Source organism: Perognathus longimembris, chromosome 8, assembly GCF_023159225.1.
Source record: "Perognathus longimembris pacificus isolate PPM17 chromosome 8, ASM2315922v1, whole genome shotgun sequence".
NCBI lineage: Eukaryota > Metazoa > Chordata > Mammalia > Rodentia > Heteromyidae > Perognathus > Perognathus longimembris.
In genome coordinates, this window is record NC_063168.1 from 60,069,712 (window position 1) to 60,088,104 (window position 18,393).

The 18,393-nt window shown below is 49.2% G+C and overlaps 1 protein-coding gene across 1 annotated transcript in view; it reads right to left on the bottom strand.

The window, feature by feature from the left end:
- Positions 1 to 1,834: 1,834 nt before the first annotated feature.
- The window catches only part of Babam2 (BRISC and BRCA1 A complex member 2), a 400,816-nt gene continuing 384,257 nt past the window's right edge, over positions 1,835 to 18,393 (bottom strand). Inside the window, exon 12 of the mRNA XM_048353209.1 lies at positions 1,835 to 2,209. Coding sequence (XP_048209166.1) covers positions 2,146 to 2,209 — 64 coding nt within the window. The 3' untranslated portion in view covers positions 1,835 to 2,145. The remainder of the gene's footprint in view (positions 2,210 to 18,393) is intronic.

Here is an 18,393-nt window from a genome sequence, read left to right on the forward strand (position 1 = left end):
GGAAGCCTGGAGCCTGGGCGCAGTCGTGACATTGTGTGGCTGGTGATCAGACATTGCTCACTCCTCTCTGATTCCGTTGCCTCCTCTGTCAGAGAGGCTGCCCTTTCTTTGCTGCTACGCTAGGGTCTCATCTAAGCCTGGTCAGCCACACAGTGTGAATCCCTAGATCACACTGCCTCTACTGGCTGCTGCCACTGTGGAGTGGCATTGAATTGATTCAGTTGTTGACCGAGCCCATTACACAGCCAACCACCCTCTGCTGAAACCAGAGCTGGAGATGCCTGCCAGATCCAAGCAAGCCCTGGCTCCTCTGGCTCCTGGCTCATGCTCTTCCATGGCAAAGGTGCCCAGAGCAACACTAAGGGACACTGCCATGACTCTATAGGAGAGACTGCAGCTGCGTGCACACTGTTGCTCTGGGCAGAGAGGCATCTTTCTGTGTACAGCCAGCTATCCATGGTCACACTCCAGTGTGAAATTGCCCCACAGAATCATTCACTAAAATCCAGATGTCCACCCTATAGTACATGCCGTGGCTCAGTTGGTCTGCAGAGGGACCTGCCTAGGGGTTCCTGGGGGATTCTGATGAGCCGAGGCCATGATCCCATCAAACTCTGTTCCTGTATCACAGAGAGGAAGGCACTGACAGCCGTGCAGCTGGTGAGAGGCAGAGTAGGGACGTAGCCACAGGACATGGGGTTGCTCTGTGTTCTGCAGACCCCTAATAGTTCAGGGTTGAGGCAGAGCACCTTCATGTGAGGACTTGGAGGCAGTTGCCCAGCTGGCAGCCTGGCAGGTGGGCTCTCTCTGGTTTCTTGGGAACATTCCTGGTGCTGGGGGCCTGGGCCAAGTATAGATCCAAGTATATGGCTTTTTACCAGTGCCTCAGGGCCCACACCCCATTTTCTTTCAGCTTCATACAGAAAGACTGAGCTCCAAGAGCCATCAGGGGACCAAGGGAGGAAGCGAGAGGCAGGAGCTTGGCTTAGGGGAAGAGGGCAGGCTGGCCCTAGGGGAAGGTCCCTCCTCTCTCTCCAGGTGGAGAGCGCCTTCCGGGTAGAGCCATGCTGAATGACATGGCAACGCCTTGTAATGATGGCCGCTCACTTGTATGCAGGCTCAGGGAAGCTGGGGTGAAAACTGTGGTTCTCCATGACTAGCTCCTCCTGGAATTGGCAGGACAGTTTCTAGAGCTGCTGGACCTGGGCTGGGCTCCCCTTACTGCATAGTGAAGTGGCAGGGGACGGGGTGCTGACTTGATGGCTTCTCAGCTCCCTAGCCTCTAGCCTTGATGTAGTCCAGGAATGGCAGAGCCTGCTCAAGCATCCTCCCTGGTCCTGAGCTTGGCTAGCTGCAGAGCTTTCAGGCCTGCGGCCAGATAACAGATCACACATCAGATATCACATCAGTGATAACCCATGATCCCCAACCTCTGACTTCCAGGGGAAAGGATGAGGAGAGGGGAGGGAGGGTGGAGGCAAGAGTGCACAGAACACTCTAAGGATTATCCATACAGGGGGTGCACAGGGCCTACCCAGAAACTGGAGGGCTAGATGGGGCGGAAGTGCTAGTTCCTGCGCACCAGCCTGGGGTATGCTATGGGGGTGGTGGTGGTGGTTGAAGTCTGAATGCTCAGATCCCTTCAGGTACCTCCTTTCCTGGTGGACTCCCCCAAAATGGAAACACTGGGAATGTTTCTCTCTACACACACACACCACACACATGCGCGCGCACACACACACACACACACACACACACACTCTAGTTTTAGGGACGAAAACAGTCAGGGGCTGTTCAACAATACAACTTAAAAGAAATCTCAAAGATGAAGGCACGGAAGAAGGGTGTGTGTGCATTTATGACATCTTACTTTTCTCTGGAAAATTACTGCATCCTGGTTTGTGAGTTTATTTCTTCCAGCTAAGAAATATAAGGAGGAAGGAGGGAGCAGGCAGCAGCGAGGGGTGCGAGGGTTCAGCTCTAGTGTGGGCTCCGGCAGAGTGGGGCTGTCTGGGGCGCGCATAGCCACTGTGTGAGCAAACCAGTGTCGTGAAGACATTCCAAGTGGCTTCCAGGAAGCGCCGCGTGCTCACGCGCGTGTGGACCTGGGTAGTCTGGCTGGCTGCCTCGCAACACTGGTGTTTCCTAGAGCTTTCCATTGGCAAACGCGGCCTCCTGGAACTGCGGGACAAAGGTTTTGAAATAAGCCCTGGTGGGAAAGAAAGGAGAAAAAATTGTGGTTAGCACAAACAACTTGAATTAAAAAAAAAAAAGTGCAACGCAGAGCTTTCAACCTAACTCAGAACAGTTGTTATTTATTGTTCATGCATCTTGGGTTGGATTTTCCTCTTCTGCTGATGCAAAGCCCTTTGGATTTTCCCAGGGAGGTACGCACAGTTCGCACTGTGCTATCTTTCATGGATAAGGGGCCTGCCAATTCCATCAGGCTTTGGTGCTCAGGTGCTGCTGCCCTTCCCAGGACAAAGCCAGGGCCTGATCCAAGCTCGGGTGGAAGAAAATTCCTCTTTTTGGTCCCCTCCCCTTTACTGTAGTGATCTGAAATAGCAACAGGATCAAACTTTCCCCTTACTTGGACCTTAGACTTCATATGCATAAAGAAGATCTAATATGGATTTTTAAACGATCCATGGTTTGTACTGATTTCCAAATGCATAAGTGGGCTGATCTACTGGCAAGCAAGTCAGGCTGGGTATTGAGAAGACCTTCCTCCGAGACGTGGAGGGACCTGAGGAAGATCCCACGTGGCATTTCTATCTGCAGAAGCAGAGTGCATCCTGAACCCGCTCTGTCAGGTGCTGTGTGAGACGGCAGCATGGAAGTAACACTGTGTTGAGGGGTACAAGCATCTCGGGGGCGGGGGGGCATAGGCCTGTGTGGGCAGGCAGAGAATGAGGCAGGAACACAACAGGCTTTAGATACCTGGGCCCACAGAGTCACCCTTCCATATGCAGCGGTGGCTCACCAGCAATGGCAGCTTCCCGCAACACTGACAAGGCTGGGAAGGGCCCCCAGGAAGACCTGCCACCCCCAGCACCACACAGTCTGGGTCTAAAAAGCCTGGTTCCCAGGCTCTGGCTTTCAGTAAAGTACCAAATTAGGCCTAGAGGATCTAACTGAAAGGCAGGAAGCAGGTTTGCCCAGGCAGGGTGAAGCAACAATACAGAGCCTTCCTGTAAGAAAAGGCCAAAGTGCTCAGGAATCAGAGCTCAAACACGGGCTCTGTGCTACAGAGTGAGGAGTCCCCCACAATCCCAACAGCCCCTGGGGACATCTCTAGATCAGAACGAATGCAGTTGCTGGGAACTCTGCTGTCCTCCTCCACCAAGCCCGCTGAAACTTCTCAATCGGGTTGCATTCCAATGCTTGGGCTCTTTCTCCGTCTAAGCCTGCACACGGCCCACTGCGGCCCGTAACTGTTGGCTGTTCTCTCTGGAAGCTCTTTTCCGGTAACTTCGGTGCTGCTAAACATCACAGAGCTGGTGTCTTTCTTCTCCTCCCTCCTCCCAGACACAGCCTTTCCTTGGGCCTGTCCCCCCCTCCTCAGGCAGAGCAGGGTTAAGGTCATGGTCCCTTTCAGGCTTTCAGCTCTTGTAGTGGAGCACACTCTGCCTGGTCTCCAGTGCTCTCTCTAGTCCCCCATTCTGACCTGCAAGTCACTTTGTCCTTGTCCTCAGTTTCCTTCCCAGCCCATTTCCATGGCTTGTCAGAGCCCTGCACCCCCAAGATTCTCCGTTTCTCCAGCATAGCCCTCCACCCTTGGTCATATCCCTACTAAACGCTGCCTTTTAAAGAGACTGCTGCAGAAGTCTGCCTGCCTCCCCTGGACCGGGTCTGCCAGGGTTGTTGCAGATGATGGACTTCCTGGGGGGGGGGGGGGGGCCCTGTTATCAACTAGTAAGGACTCCCCCCTCCCCCAGCCCCATTCCCAGGGCTTCTTATCACCTGCCTCCAACTTATGTAAAAAACAAAGTAAAAAAAAAAAAAAACAAAAATACAAACAACCCTCCAACTTTGCTCCATTATGTTTCTTGAGGCATGAACCCCTGTGAAAAGCTCAGAAAGTAAAGGCTCCTCTACCCTGGCTAGGTGGCACCCCACCACACCGACTACAGTATGGGGGCCCTAAGTACGCCTATGGTCGAGGCTTCAAGTCACGAGTCTCCACACCTGCCCGCCATGTGACCACTGCTCTTCCTTGCATGTGGTTTTCTGTCTCTGGGCAGCAATCACACTCAGACCATACTCCCTGTTCCCGTCCCGCCCCTCGGCACAGATGGCTTCTCCCCTGCACACAGTCATTATGTGTGCTTCTAGGATGTTGCCCCTCTCCGCATGTGCACGGTCCTCCCTGCCAGGCCACACTGCTGACCCCAGGAAAACAGAGGGGTGCCCTCTCCCAGCTCAGTGTATGGAAAACACTCAGGGAAGGTCATACCTTTGTGATGGCTACTGGTGTGCAAGGAACAGTGCAAGCCCACTCATTAAACACTGTGACACAGCTGTCTTCTCTGACACCACCTCAAAGCCCTTGCCCAGGGTCCCAGCAGATTGCAACCTTCCCTAATGCACAAGGGAAGGCAGAGGTGGGAGGAGTGCTTGACTCAGGGTTAGGGTGGTGGCCGCCATGGGCTCTGGTCTTTTATGCCCATGGGGGTGAAAGGTTCACCTGGATGGGGAGCTCCTATGGGACAATGGGTGGCAAACTGTTGCTGCTGCTAAGACACGAGGGCTACCTTTTCCTTTTCGTGTGTTTCAGTGCTGATTTCCTGGCAGTCTGGATGTATAGCTGGTAGAACGCAGAGGCCCTTCATCTGAGGCCTAGAGACAGACAGGCGGCTGCCAGCTTCTGTGGCCTTTGCTTTGCTGGCCAAGGGCACCATGGAACGGGGCCACTCTGGCCACATTACAAGCAAGGGCTTTGGGGAGCGGCTGCAGCCCATCTACAGGAGGGCGGCAGCATGCCCAGTGAGTGAGCATCAGCCCGGGGCCTCATCCAGCAAGGGAATCCTCCACCACCGCTCCAGCTCTCGGTACCATGGGCTTGGAACCTAATCTACCCTCTTGGGTTTTTTCCTCAGGAACTTCTAGGGGAAGGGGCTGCGAGCACTTTGCACGATACAGTGGTCCTGCAATAAACAGGGAAGGTGCTTGAGAGGCAAGCTCTTTCCTTTTCAGAAAGTTCTAAAGTTCCCTGCGTGTCCCGGGCTTTCCCTGCCAGGGCAAACTGCACGCCGCCAAGGGGAAGCGTGGCGAGGGCTATTTAAAGCACGATGCCACCAGCTGTTTGCAGGAGCAAGTGGGGCTCAGCTTGGATCCTCATCAAGTCACTTCAGAGAGGGGGAGGAGGAAGAAGAAGGGGAAAATGACAACTGGCTCCCACCCATTTATAGATGTTTCCTAAGCACTGTTCTCATTTATTCCACTTTTTATCTGAGAAAATGGAGAACTGCCCAGAGTACAGCTTGCTAATGACACTAAGTTATGTCATCTTAAAAAAAAAAGAATTGTGATCCAAAGGCAAAGTGTACAGTAAGCTTTTGAAGCGTGTGCTGGGGTGGCAAGAACTCCCCAGTTCCCCCTTAGCTGGCCAGGGGATGCTCACAGGAGATACAAAAGCCTGGAGTCAGCCAAGCCCCTTGTTTGATTCACACTGGAAAGGAATCTATTTTTAGATCAAATTAGAGCTCACACTCTGTCTTAGGACATAATAAGGCACTGACCTCGTCTCTGATCTCTGCCTTCAGAAAATCACAACCCACTCCAATCTGGGAGTCTCAGAAAGGAGAGAGAGAAACAGAGAACAGACCCCAGACTGAGATCAAGTCACCGCAGCAGAGATATATCTACAGGGGAGGCAGCCCATGCTTTTGCCCCCCAGCATGCGTGGGGAGGGGTGCAGAACCACTGGTCCAGAAGTCAGGAGCAGCACTGCTCAGTAGCTCTACCTTCCTTGGTTTGGGGTTCCCTCTCTGGGCTTAGATCCCCCATTTACAGAACTAAGAGCAGAGCCTGGTGCTCATCAAGGCTGTGGCCACCGTTTGTAGAGGACAGGTGGAATAGTGCAGGCTCTGGGGCCAGCTACACCTGAGCACCACCCTGGCCATGCTCCTTCCCAGCTGGATGGCTTGGGAAAGTGACTTTAGCTTTGGTTTCCTTGTCTTTGAGGTCAAGACTAATTGGGACTACTGTAAAAAGGGTTTTGTGAGGATTCAATGAGATGGTCCAAGTGCATGCTTGGCATGGTACCTGACATAAGAGATACTCAATGGATGCCAACTGTCACCGTGGGGACCAATCTAGGTGTATGAGGATGGAGAGATTTGTAGTCTGTGGAAAGGGACACAAGCTTGTACATTGTAAAAGAAGGATTTCCTGTGTGGAGAAAAAGAGGTCCTGAAAATTTTGCCCTTAGTTTGTCCTCTAACTTCTGTCTCCTTGGATAGAGACTTCTTTTGCAACTTACTATGTTGAGCTGGCAGCTGGAGGTACAGAGACGGCCATTCTAAGATCCGGATGCTTAGTCAAAGTCATTGGGACACTGTGCATCTTTTGAAATTCAGTCCTAAGCTGCTTGAGACATACTGGAGGTACCTGAAGGTGAACTGTAGCGAGAGGCACCTCTAGGTCCTCTCCCATCTTCTGCCTAATCTAGCTGGGCATGCTCCTTGGGTATAGTTTTGGTCAAAGGCTTGGTCAGGCAAGAGGAAACAGTTGTTGACTAGAGTTGTATTTAATAATTACATGACTACTTGACACTGGTGGCTCATTCCTGTAATCCTAGCTATTCAGGAGGCTGAGATCTCATGATCACAGTTCAAAGCTAGCCTGGACAGGAAAATCTATAGCATTCTCGTCTTTAATTAACAACCCAAAAGCTGGAAGTGGAGCTGTGGCTCAAGTGATAGTGTTAGCCTTGAGCAAAAAAAAAAAAAAAAGCTTAGGGGCAGCCCCCAGGGTCTGAGTTCATGTGCCAGGATAGGCATTAAAAAAAAAAGAATCACATGATTGGCTGACCACGACAAGGACATAGTTAGCAGGCTTGGTTCTCAGACAGACCTTTTCATTTTACAAAAGCCTAAACAAGTGCCTCCTTCCAAAACAGGACTTGAATTCCTGAATTTAAAAAAATGCTTCCCTTTGGGCAATTGTAAGCTGAGACACACGATGTTTGCTCGAGTGAGGCCGACGTGCTGGTGGTGGGTGAGTGGGGTGGAGTGGGAGAAGCGGTTCAGAGACATGGCTCTCACTGTCAGGAAATTGACAACACATAAATCAAGTCAGAGGTCATTTTTGCAAATACAGGCAAGTTCCAAGCCTCTAAGTCTCATTGCTTTTTCCAGTTTTATTCTGCAGCTGTGACTTCAACTGGCACATGTTTTTAATCAGCCCTATGAAAACCGATTGTGGTACGAAAATCAAAGCAGTCCTGTAAATAGTGTAAGACAAGTCCCGCTAATCACGCCTTGTGGTTGTGCCTCGTCCACATTGTCCCAACCACCACTGTACACAGTGACTCACTTCGGGTCTTCACCTCATGTCAAAGGGCCAGCTTATAATAGGGCCTCTACCAAGAGACCTGCTTCCATCCCAGTGCCTTCCGCCCAAGCCCTCCAAGGCCTATTCAATCCGGGGCCTTGGTGAGCCAGTGACTGGCACAACGGCAGCCTGCCTTGTAGCTGTGCCCCAGGCAGCGGCAGCCTGGCTCTCTGGTGTGGGCTTTGGGAACAAACAATCGGTTATAATGGTTCATGGACGGCCTTGCTACATGTGCCAGTCCTGGAGGGGGCCTGGTTTGTTTTCAGGATATGCACGCTTGCAAAATGAGGTCTTAACACATTGGAGATACAAAGGCGAGATGGCATGCTGAGATCCTAATAACACAGTCCTGGCTTCAGCAGAGGCTCTTGCTCTTGGCTGGACTCAACTTCCCCTCTGCTGGATTTTTTCCTATGCTGGGCACCAACCTTGGGTCCATTCACAGTCTGCCTTGGTTTACATTCATGTCTACATTCTTTTTTGCAATACTGGAGTTTGAGCTCAGGGTCTTATACTTGTTAGGCAGGTGCTCTATCACATGATTACACCTTCAGTCCTTTCTGCTGTAGATTTTTTTTTTTCAGATAGGGCTTTATGCTTTTTGTCAGGATAGTCTTATGTCTCCACTTATGTCTCCTGTGTAACTTGGATTACAGCGGTGACCATTATGCCCAGTTTATTAGCTTGAGATTGTGTGTGTGTGTGTGTGTGTGTGTGTGTGTGTGTGTGTGTGAACATTCTGTATTGACTGGCCTTAAGCTTTGATCTCTTGAGTTCTGCTTCCTGAGTAAATGGGATTACAGGCTGGATTATTGTTTCCTTGACTGTGAGAAGGGTGAATGAGATTTTAGTCTCAGTATGTTTTGAATTAAATCATGCTGTTTTAGTAGGATTCAGAGATCTATTTCTAGATATCAAAGCACTGAGATCAAATCTGGTTTCTGCTAAATCAGTGTATTTTAAAACACTAAAGTGATTTAGCACTTTTCTGAAGCCCTCTGAGGAGGCCTTTTGGCACTTGGCCAGCTCCTGTGGGGCCAGTGTGGCCGGTGGCCAGTTTCTGAGGGGCCAGGATGTGCTCCCGGAGGCTGCAGGCCTCTCTGCTTCCTTGGCATCCTTGATGCAGAATATGAGAATAGGGAAGGGAGAGTGTGGGGCCCAATAGCCACATGAGAGGGAGGAGCCAGGCCTCTGTAGCTGTGGGCTGGCTTGCTCCTCTGGGCTTCCATTTCAGTACGCACATGTCTATCCTAATGCCAACCATGAGCCCGTGTAGAAGGACAAGCTTCTTGGGAGAAGACCACTGCTCAGACATGTCCATCTTTGCATAAAGTGCTCCATACACAGCATTTCAATACAGATTTCTGCCTTTACAAATGGCAGACATTTCTAACAGAAGGAAACCTCGGGGTCATGTGGTCTGTCACTACAGGGCTGAATTTGGGAATGGTCTAGAACCACTGTCCCTGGTACTAAACTTGGGTCCCACCACAGATGAATTTCAACGAAGTACATGAATGAATGAGTGCCTGCTCTGTGCCCCCGGAGCCATCAGGCACCATATGACTCTCTAGATGGGGCGGTTTCCACAAGAACAAACTTGATGAGAGGCTGAGATGGCAGTGTGGCCAAGAGACCACTCAGAAGGGTGAGGATGATTGGTATACCTGGCTGGGCTAGGGCTCAGGATGGGGACTAAGGATTGCGGTACTGACTAAGGCTTGGGAAGGCAAGCTCACCCCTGTGCTCATCTGGTTTACTGATTGGCACATGCTTAGTATACCCACACAGCAGGTCCCATGCATGAGCATCTCAGTACTGGGCAGGATGTGTGGTGGCCACCAGGGTGCCCCTGGGGGGTTTCACAGATCTTACCACAAGTTCCCCCCACAGGGAAGGCTACTCATGAGCCCACCTGCTATGGTGGTTAGAAGTGGCTGCCTGTCTGATGAGTGACTCACCATTAAGGTTCCAAAGCACAATCCCCGCCCCCCATCTTAGTCAGACAAAGGGGAAAAACCAAAGAACGGCCCTTAGAGAGGAAGTGCTCAGGAAGTGCTCAGAGGGGCTCACCATGCAGAGTGTGGGGTCACACCCTAACTGAGACCTTAGCATTGCTAAGGCATCAGTCTACACCCATAGTCTAGTCCTAGCCCCAAAGGACCAAGGGAACACTGAGGCTTATAGCTCTTTGGGAGAATAAAATTATTTCCAGAGAATCTTTCTAGGGCACTGATGTGTTATTGGCCTGGTGGTAAATTGGAATTTACCATTGGACCTGCAATTTGTGGCTTCCCCAGGGGCCTGGGATCCTTCCTGCTGGTACTCAGGTACAGCCATCGGTTACCCCAGTGCTCTGGGTCTTTGCCCCCCTGGTTTGGTGCTCACAGATGCCCCTCAAAGTTCTGGGACCAAGAGTACGGTGGCCCAAGTTATTCCCCTTTTTACTCTTAATCTTCTTTGACCTACAGCTGAAATGAAATTCCCAGATGCCTACTCCTCTGGGCTTCAGACAGAATAGCAGCAATTCCAAAGCAAGGAGTTATTCTTTTGGAAGGATGAAAGGGCTTTTGACATGAGACTCTTGGCAGGTGGTGGCCCTATGGATCTTTTCAGATCATGACAGACGTACCTGAGAGAAGGGGAAGCAAAGGAGGAGGCTCCCCTGTTCTACAACCTATGGGGCTCCATTCTCTACCACCCTAGGGCCCTGTCCCCGCTGTGGATGCACACTCTGTCAGTGGGGAGCTCTGTGGTCCCAGGTGACAGTTACAGAGAGCGAGGGAGGTGAGGAGACGAGGGCACACATAGCGTGGGTCAATGAAACTCGCACATGGTGTGAAGCAAGCTGGTTCAAACACTGGGCTGCAATCCATTAGTGAGTTGTGAAATCCACTTAGTGAGTCCTGACCAGTATTAAAATAAAGTGAAAAAAAATAGTAGAGTGCATTGCATGTGGCAAGGGGGTGGGGAATATTGTTTTGTAAACATTTTTGTTTCACTTACATATACTAGGTTAGGTAGTACAATAAATATCTTGTTGTGGATTGTGGTTTTTAAAAGTCTGGAAGCCACAGTAGAAGGGAAGTGTCTACTATGTGCTTGACACTGCTACTCATCTCCATCTGCATTGCTTTCCACCCCCTCCTCTACCAGGTCCACTCGCATGTCCCTGTCTCTGTTCTGCCAATGAGAAATCTGACCCAGAGGTGCCATGTGACTTCAGAGCGCACAGTTAATGGCAGGGTCAGGGAAGGGGCACACTATTTATGAATTCAGGGCTGCTTGACTGTGAAGAAAACACTCTTTCCACCTTGCCATAATTTCCACTGGAAAGAGGAAACTTGGGCTCCATCCATGGCTCTGCCATATGAACCTCCCTTCCACTTCTTATCTATACAAGGGAGCAAAATGGGTGATTTCTACAATGCTTTGATTTGATGGCCATCCGCTTGCAAATGCCACTGTAGCTGAATTTTTCCTCTCCTCCATTCAAACTCTACTACAACTACCTATAGCCCATAATGAATTTCAAGAACTATGTACTGCCAACTCCATGTTATAGCTGCATTTGTTCTACCCCAACCTCTAAATGGTCTCCCTGCCGCAGTTTATGTGTTTAAAGGGGTTGACTGGTACTTTTAGCTCTCATCCAGGGACCTGCACAGAGCAGCAGCTTCTCATGACTGTGTAATAGTGAGCAAATGGATGAACTTGGCCTCCCTCTCATTTGCCTTTCTGATGCCTGGAAGTACTAGTGCCTCTTACTGAAAACCCGAGGCACTCTAAGTGTCTGGGAGGAGAAGAAAGTGCAAAAAAGGGTACATGCTGTGCACCCAGGGACATGGGAGGCCATAAATGTTCTCTAAAGAATGAGTCCCAGAAGAACAAAGGGTATCCAGAAGGTTCTTTAACACAGATGTCATAAATTTCCTTAGGGCTGATGAAAAGGGCATAGAATGGGACATATTAACATGATGGTCCTGTGGACAGAGTCTGGAAAGGCTTGAGTGGGATTGTGGATAGGCCATTCACCCCTCTGGGCCCAGATACCATAACCGTAAAGCTTAGGGATGGTTTCTGAGATGGTAGCCAGGTTTGGTATGCCCACCATTATTAATCATTATTATTATTGTTTTTGTATGAGTCCAACCTCTTCAGTCAGAGGTAGTTTGTCAAGTGGAAGCAATAATTTAGTACATGCTCTCTCTCTGTGCTTTGCTAGAGGGTTCCCTCCAGAGGCTTAATAAGCATGGTCAGAGGCATTACACATGCCTGTGGTTGCCATACAGCTCCTCCGTCTCCAGATCTACCCTACGATCCCAAGAGGGATAGCCAGTGTCCATCCTTGCAGCCTGTGAACAACCATCCCCCCCCCCCCCCCCGAGCTCCTGTCCTGGTCATGGGGGCACACAGACATTTGACCCCCACGGCTTAGAGCTGCGTGTTAACCCTGGGAGCCAAGCATTTAGCTTTTACAATCACAGGCCAAGCCCTTGCTGGCCCACTCACCACTGCTATTGAGCAAACTTTCTGCCTTAGGTTCTCTTTCTTTCTGCTCAGAACTACGCCAGGGCATTATGCAGCAGGCTAGACGTCTAGCTCCTTTAATGACAATAATAATAATTTGCATTTATACAAGGCCTTTCATCGGAGGATCTCAAAGTGTATCACAAACAATAATTAATTTTCTTTTGCAAGTCTGGGAGCCAGCTAAGTAAAAGCCCCTTTACCTTGCAGGTAGAGGGTACTTTCCTGAGCTTTCAAACATGTTGAGGGCCTTTCCACCTATTTGAAACCTACCTTTTTCTTAAGGGGTGGTAATAATCAGACCTTAATGGGTACCAACATGGCCCAAGCCATTTGCCCCTTGGAGGTTCCTCGGTGCACTGCTGCGAGAGGCCTCGGGTGCCATCTGAGGCAGGAGTGCCCTGACAGCAGGTATGTGTGGGGTCTTCCTGGGTGCCATTCAGAATGAGAGGCTCAGAACGCACAGCTGTGTCACTAATGTTCTTTCGTTAGAACTCAATACATCCTTGTCACTTCCCTTACAAGTCCTGTCTTCTACTCTGAGGAAAGGCTATCTCTGGCTTAGACTGCAGAGGCTGCTGGTAGATGTCTCTGGTATATAAGTTGTCAACATCTATGGTCACTGCTGTCCAGAATTTGGTGACTCAGATCTTACCAGGATTCAATGAGATGCTTTGAATGGAGTGGGGTGGCTGGAGGCGCCCTCTGCTCTGAACCCAAGGCCAGGCTGCCTCCCTAACCCATAAGAAAGGAGTCCTCTAGGCATTGCTGACTGGCACCAGGACTTGCCTGGCTTTATATGCAGCTCATCAGACTGCCCAGCCTTTCTACCCGGAGGTGGAAATACCAAAGGCTCCTGAATTTATCTGGGGGAGAGGGTTGCATCTCAGTGACACAATTTTCTGTTGAATGATTGACCATGGAAAGATTTAAGGAATGCATACTCTTACTTTCTAAGAAATTATTTATCTATATATTGATCTATATGGCTATATAAAATACCCTCTAGTTCTGATGATAGAACCCTAAATCTTATACATGGTAGGCAAGTGCTCTGTCACTGAGCTGTCTTTAGCCCACTACAAATTATTTATTTATTTTTGTCTTGTTTTTGTTCTGAGACTGGGTCTTGAACTTGGTACCTGACACTTTTTGCTCACTGACTAGAGCTCTACCGGCTGAGCCACACCTTCAACTCTAAGTTTTATTCTCAAGTCAGTGAGGCATCAGTCAACCCCAGAGACTGGTTTCTGGAATCAAGTCAAATAATAATCTCTAGGGTTTTTTTTTCCTTTTATTTCTTCCCCCTCCCCTTTCATTGGTAATACTTGGGTTTACACTTGAGAAAAGGGCATATCAATACTGACAGAGGACAAGGAACTCCAAGATTTTCCTCCCATGTGAGATAGATGGCAAGGGAGCCATCAAGTCTAGAGTGGAAGGCAGAGGGGCAAATAAAACCACATGCCCCTGGGGAATGGTTCTGGAGAAACCAACAACTCCCCAGAGAGACTGCTGGGTCCTTGCTGCCTTGCTAGTTTACTTAGGTCTGTGAAGAGAGACCTTCCAACCCCCTTTCCAGGAGGGTATTATTTGGGTGTGATTTTTCTCACAGGGGCTTACCATGAAAGAAATTTCAGCCATGCATTCAAAGGCTGCTATTTTCCTAAAATCTGCATTTCTGTGCATGAAGTTTGGATTATGGGGACACAACCTCTGTCTGTTTTAACTTCACATGACTTTACTTTATGGTCTAGAGTTAGATCGTGGGCCACTGATGTAGGGATGGTTGAGAAAGGACAAAGGGACTAGAAATGGAGCCTCCTGCTATCATTCTGGGGCAAGAACACCTTGTAGCTCTTCCCTACTGGCTTCACAGGGAAAAGCATGTGCTCTGGAGTAGAGAATACCAACTTCAAATGTGGATCCATCACCTACTGCTTGTATGTCTGGGGAAATCCTTGGGTCTCCATTGATCTCTGCTGTGTTTGTCAGGCACACAGTAAAAACTCAAGTCACACTGGTTTCCTTTCCCTCTCCACTGCCATCAGTTAGAGGAACACATACTGAGGAATTCAACACATGCTTTATGAAATTCTTCTGTTGCTAAGGGCCAGGACACTTGGAGTAACTGGTGCCGGGCACCTAGCAGTTTCCAATATTCATTGAGTGAAATTGATATTTGAGATTTTGCAGTTTATAATATGGTATGCTTTAAAAAATAATCCATTTAAACCAAATAGCAAAATGAGTAAATCCTGGCGCTCTACTGCCATAGTATCGCTAAGAAAATAGACTTAAGAGGAGGAAGGAACTTGCCCAAGGTTGGGTATGGGGTAAAGATAGAAGGGACTTGGGCCTGAGCTGATGCTCTGCCAAGAGTACACTGTCAGCCTTGGGGAGGTGGGGGTGGGAAGCATGGAGGGGGGTTGGTGCTTTCTGAGGCCACTGAGAACTTGCAGCAGGAAGAACATGGCAGCAAGTGCATCCACATTTCACTAGACAGGACGCTGCTGCCACCCTGTCTAGCCCTAGCACACTGCAGGGACGTGTGAGCCACAGGATCTTGGTGGCTGGGAGCAGTACACTGTAAATCAGGAGCATCTGTCACTAGGCAGTGTCTTTCTCTCAGGCCCTGGGCTACATGCTACCACACACATGTTGACCTCAGGGGTGGACAGTGCTCCTCTGTCTTTCATGAGCAGAGAACCTTAGCCTGGTGTTCTGTTCCCACAGTCTTTTAGAACTAAGGAAAGGGACTAGACAGAGACATTAAGTCCTCAGCCATGGTTGCTCTCAGCCTCCTACTTCCCTCTTCTTTGGCCCCTCAACTCTGGGAACTACTGACAGACACAGCATGAGAAGGTAGGACAGGAATCTTTTGAAGTTCATCCACATGGCTGGCCCGAATACAGTTTCCAGTATGAACCGAGAAGTGGAATCAGATGCAACCACAACGCAATGTCGCCCACAGAGCTCATCAGAGCCTCCTCAAAATGACTGACAACACACTGCGGACTGCTGTCACTGCACCGCTGGGCAGCATGTAACCCAATGCCGTGAGAGTGAGGTCAGTTCCCTAGCAGGAGCCTTTCGGTTCTAGACCTCGGGGCTGCTAGTACGCTGCCTCTCAGGGGGAACTATGTGGAAAACCACATGCATTGCTTACGCTGAGCCAGAGCGTGGGATCTCAGTCAGCACTGAACTCATCAGACCTACAGGGCCTGAGCAAGAGGATCATGTCCCTGCTCCTCGCCATAGAGGACTCAGCTTCCAGCCCTGAGCCTGCCTGGAGCCACTTCCCACTGGAACCCTGCGGCAGAGGACAGCAATGGAGCCAGTCCCGAGTGCTAAGGCCAAGCTGAGTTATTCTGGCATTGGCTAGTAAGGGGCACATGGAAGCTCCCTCCCTGTGGACTTCTAACTCACTGAGGAAAGGCTCCGTGTTTGGAAGTGTAGCTTCTGGGCATGGCAGCAGGTAGGGTCTAAAATCTAGTCTGTGTCCAGCTTGCTAAACTGGATGGTCTATGGCCAAAAGAAACAGACAATTTTTTACTTTATCCCAAGCTATTAGTCAAATGTTGCAACAGCCTAAAAGGGGCACAAAACTTTCTTATAGGCCAAGGGGGTCCTGAGAAGAGGATTACTGACTTCTGTATTTTGGGTTCAGAACTTAAGCCTGGATCTTACTTTGATATAAATTGTATGCACTGCCACCTTGTTGAGGGTAGACATTAGGTGAAGAAGGTAAAGAGATTAGTTCCTACTCTACATTTCACAGGCATCTTTAGACTCCATTACTGTTTTCCTAGCATGGCCCCAATTATCTACCACTTTTAGCTCTCCTCTTCCCCAGGGCTCAGCCTCAGAGACTAAGGCAAGTTTGGACAGATATATAGGTTCTTGAAGCAGTATTTGGTTCCCCTTCCCACCACGTTCACTGAGCAGATAAACAGGCTTGATTCAAATCCTATTCTCTCCATGCAGATACCAACAGCTCCTACCTGGAGTCCTGCCACTAAGCTGTCAGTCCACCCCGGCTAAGGAATCGCTCTCCAAACTAGGGGACACCATGGGTGCCAGAGCCACCAGACCAGTGAACAAACACAGACATGGAGCAAAACAAGCTCTAAAAATACAGCAAAGTGAGCCTCCACCCTTTGTGCAGTAAACAATGTCAAAGCATGTTCTGGATTGCTAACCACCACAGGGTAGAAGAGTCTTCTCTCTCTCTCTCTCTCTCTCTCTCTCTCTCTCTCTCTCTCTCTCTCTCTCTCTCTCTCTTTTCCCCCCTCAGGCTCTTATTAGTTACTCTGGGAGCTCTTCCTGTAAATGAGCTGCCACAAGTGTGAAAGCCAAAGAACACTTGATCTGGAAACCCAGAGACCATCTAGTCCAGCAATCAGCACATGTTTGTAAGGGTCAGATACTAAATTATTTTCAGGAAGGTTATACCTTCCAAGTTTGCCTTCTTTGTAGGAGCAGCAGCCATAGACAAGAGGTAAATGAATGGACAGGGTTTATGTTTCAATAAAACTTTATTCATAAACATAAGCATTGGTAACTTTGCCCTCTGGTTGTCTGTCAATCTCTTTTCCAGCCCACTTCTTCCCTGTGCACATGAGGAGAGGCAAAGTGACATTTGCAATCACAGGGACACTTCAATTCAATGCCCACCCCAAAGCAAGAGCAGCTTTGCGAGGATTGGGGGGAAGAGGAATATTAGTGGGAAGAGCAGAACAGATAACAGATAGGCCATCACTCTGCTTTTTTGTTGAGATGGAGTCTTTCCTGGATTGGACTCTAACCATGATCCTTCCGATATCTGCCTCTTGAGTAGCTGGGATTATAGCTATGAGCTATCAGGCCTGGCCCTAACTGTAGATTAAGTAGACCTTCACCAGAGGGGACCAAAAAGCAAGTAGAACACCACAAGTTAAGTATCTCTATACAAGGTAAAGTCTGTTGGGATTGGGAAAGACAACATACATAATCAGTTCAGCTTGCCAAGAAGGAAGTATGTGTGTATGTTGTTCATGGTCATTTATTCATTATTTAACCTCAATGTCTCTGGAGAAAAGCTGGAAGAAAAGGAAAAGGGAACTGGAAAGCCACTGGCACTCATCTGTGAACAATTCGGGAAGAAAACAGTAAATTCATCTTTTCCAGTCAGCAGCTAGTCAAACATCTAACAGCACATAAATGGTCACTGACGACAAGCCCATTTGTCCAGGGCTGAGAACAGGTTGTTTGGGCTGTTGAGCATTTACAAAACAAGTTTTCTTGGTCTCATAACAGGTTGAGGCAAGAACAAGAAATGAAGAGTGGAAGATCCCATGACCCCTCTTTGGGCTTCCTTGTGGGCCGGCTGTGCCTGCACGATCAAGTTTGCTTTCAGAGCATTCAGATCAAGCTGGTCTTAGGGTTAATTCCCTCTTGCCAGTGACATTATTTGATGAAGTGATTCCTCTAAGCACTCTTTGGCAGCTGGATAAACATGTTGGTTTAGGAGGGCTAAGAGGCCAGAGTGATTCTTAAGCTTTTGGGTAATATTCTGCTTGAACCTATACCCTAGTTTATTTTAATTTTCACTTCATGTTACAGGGGCAAATTCTTCCCCCGAAACAGGTTGAAAGGCTATCTACTCTAAGGTAAGACTTCTTTATCTGAACGGTAGAACAGAACACTTGGGCAGGCAGTGTTAAAGAAAGCAGTGAGGCGCAACTGGGTGGACCGGCATCAGCCTGATCTCAGGAAGTGTCCTTATTAGCTCCAGGCAGCAGTGGTCTGGCCCGTCAGGACCTAAGGGTGTTGTGTGCAAAGAACACAGCATGAGGCAGATTCTGGGATTACTTATCATACAATCCAGAGAAAATACTCAGACCAACCCAACCTGTGTACTGGAAATTCTCAGCCCCACTGAATGATCTCTGAAGAACCTAAAGCAGCAAGCAGAAGACAGAGCAGAGAGTTGAGGGACCAGGTAGAGCCTCTCCTACTGGGATGTCTTTCCTACTCATCTGTGGCCCTGGAGCAACACAGTTAGCTAGCTAGCATCACACCTGGTGGCTGTTGCAAGTCCCTGAAGAAACACTGTGGAAGAATTGGAAGAACACTCTACCCCAAGGGTGGCTCTTATTTTGAGACTACCAGGCCACAAAGGCTCACTTCATCCTTCCAACTGTCTGAAAATGTTCTGAAGAAAGCAAAGAAAATCCTTCACGATGACTTCAAGTTGGAGGAAGCAGAAGTGGAGTGTGTGTGTGTGTGTGTGTGTGTGTGTGTGTGTGTGTGTGTGCACGTGCG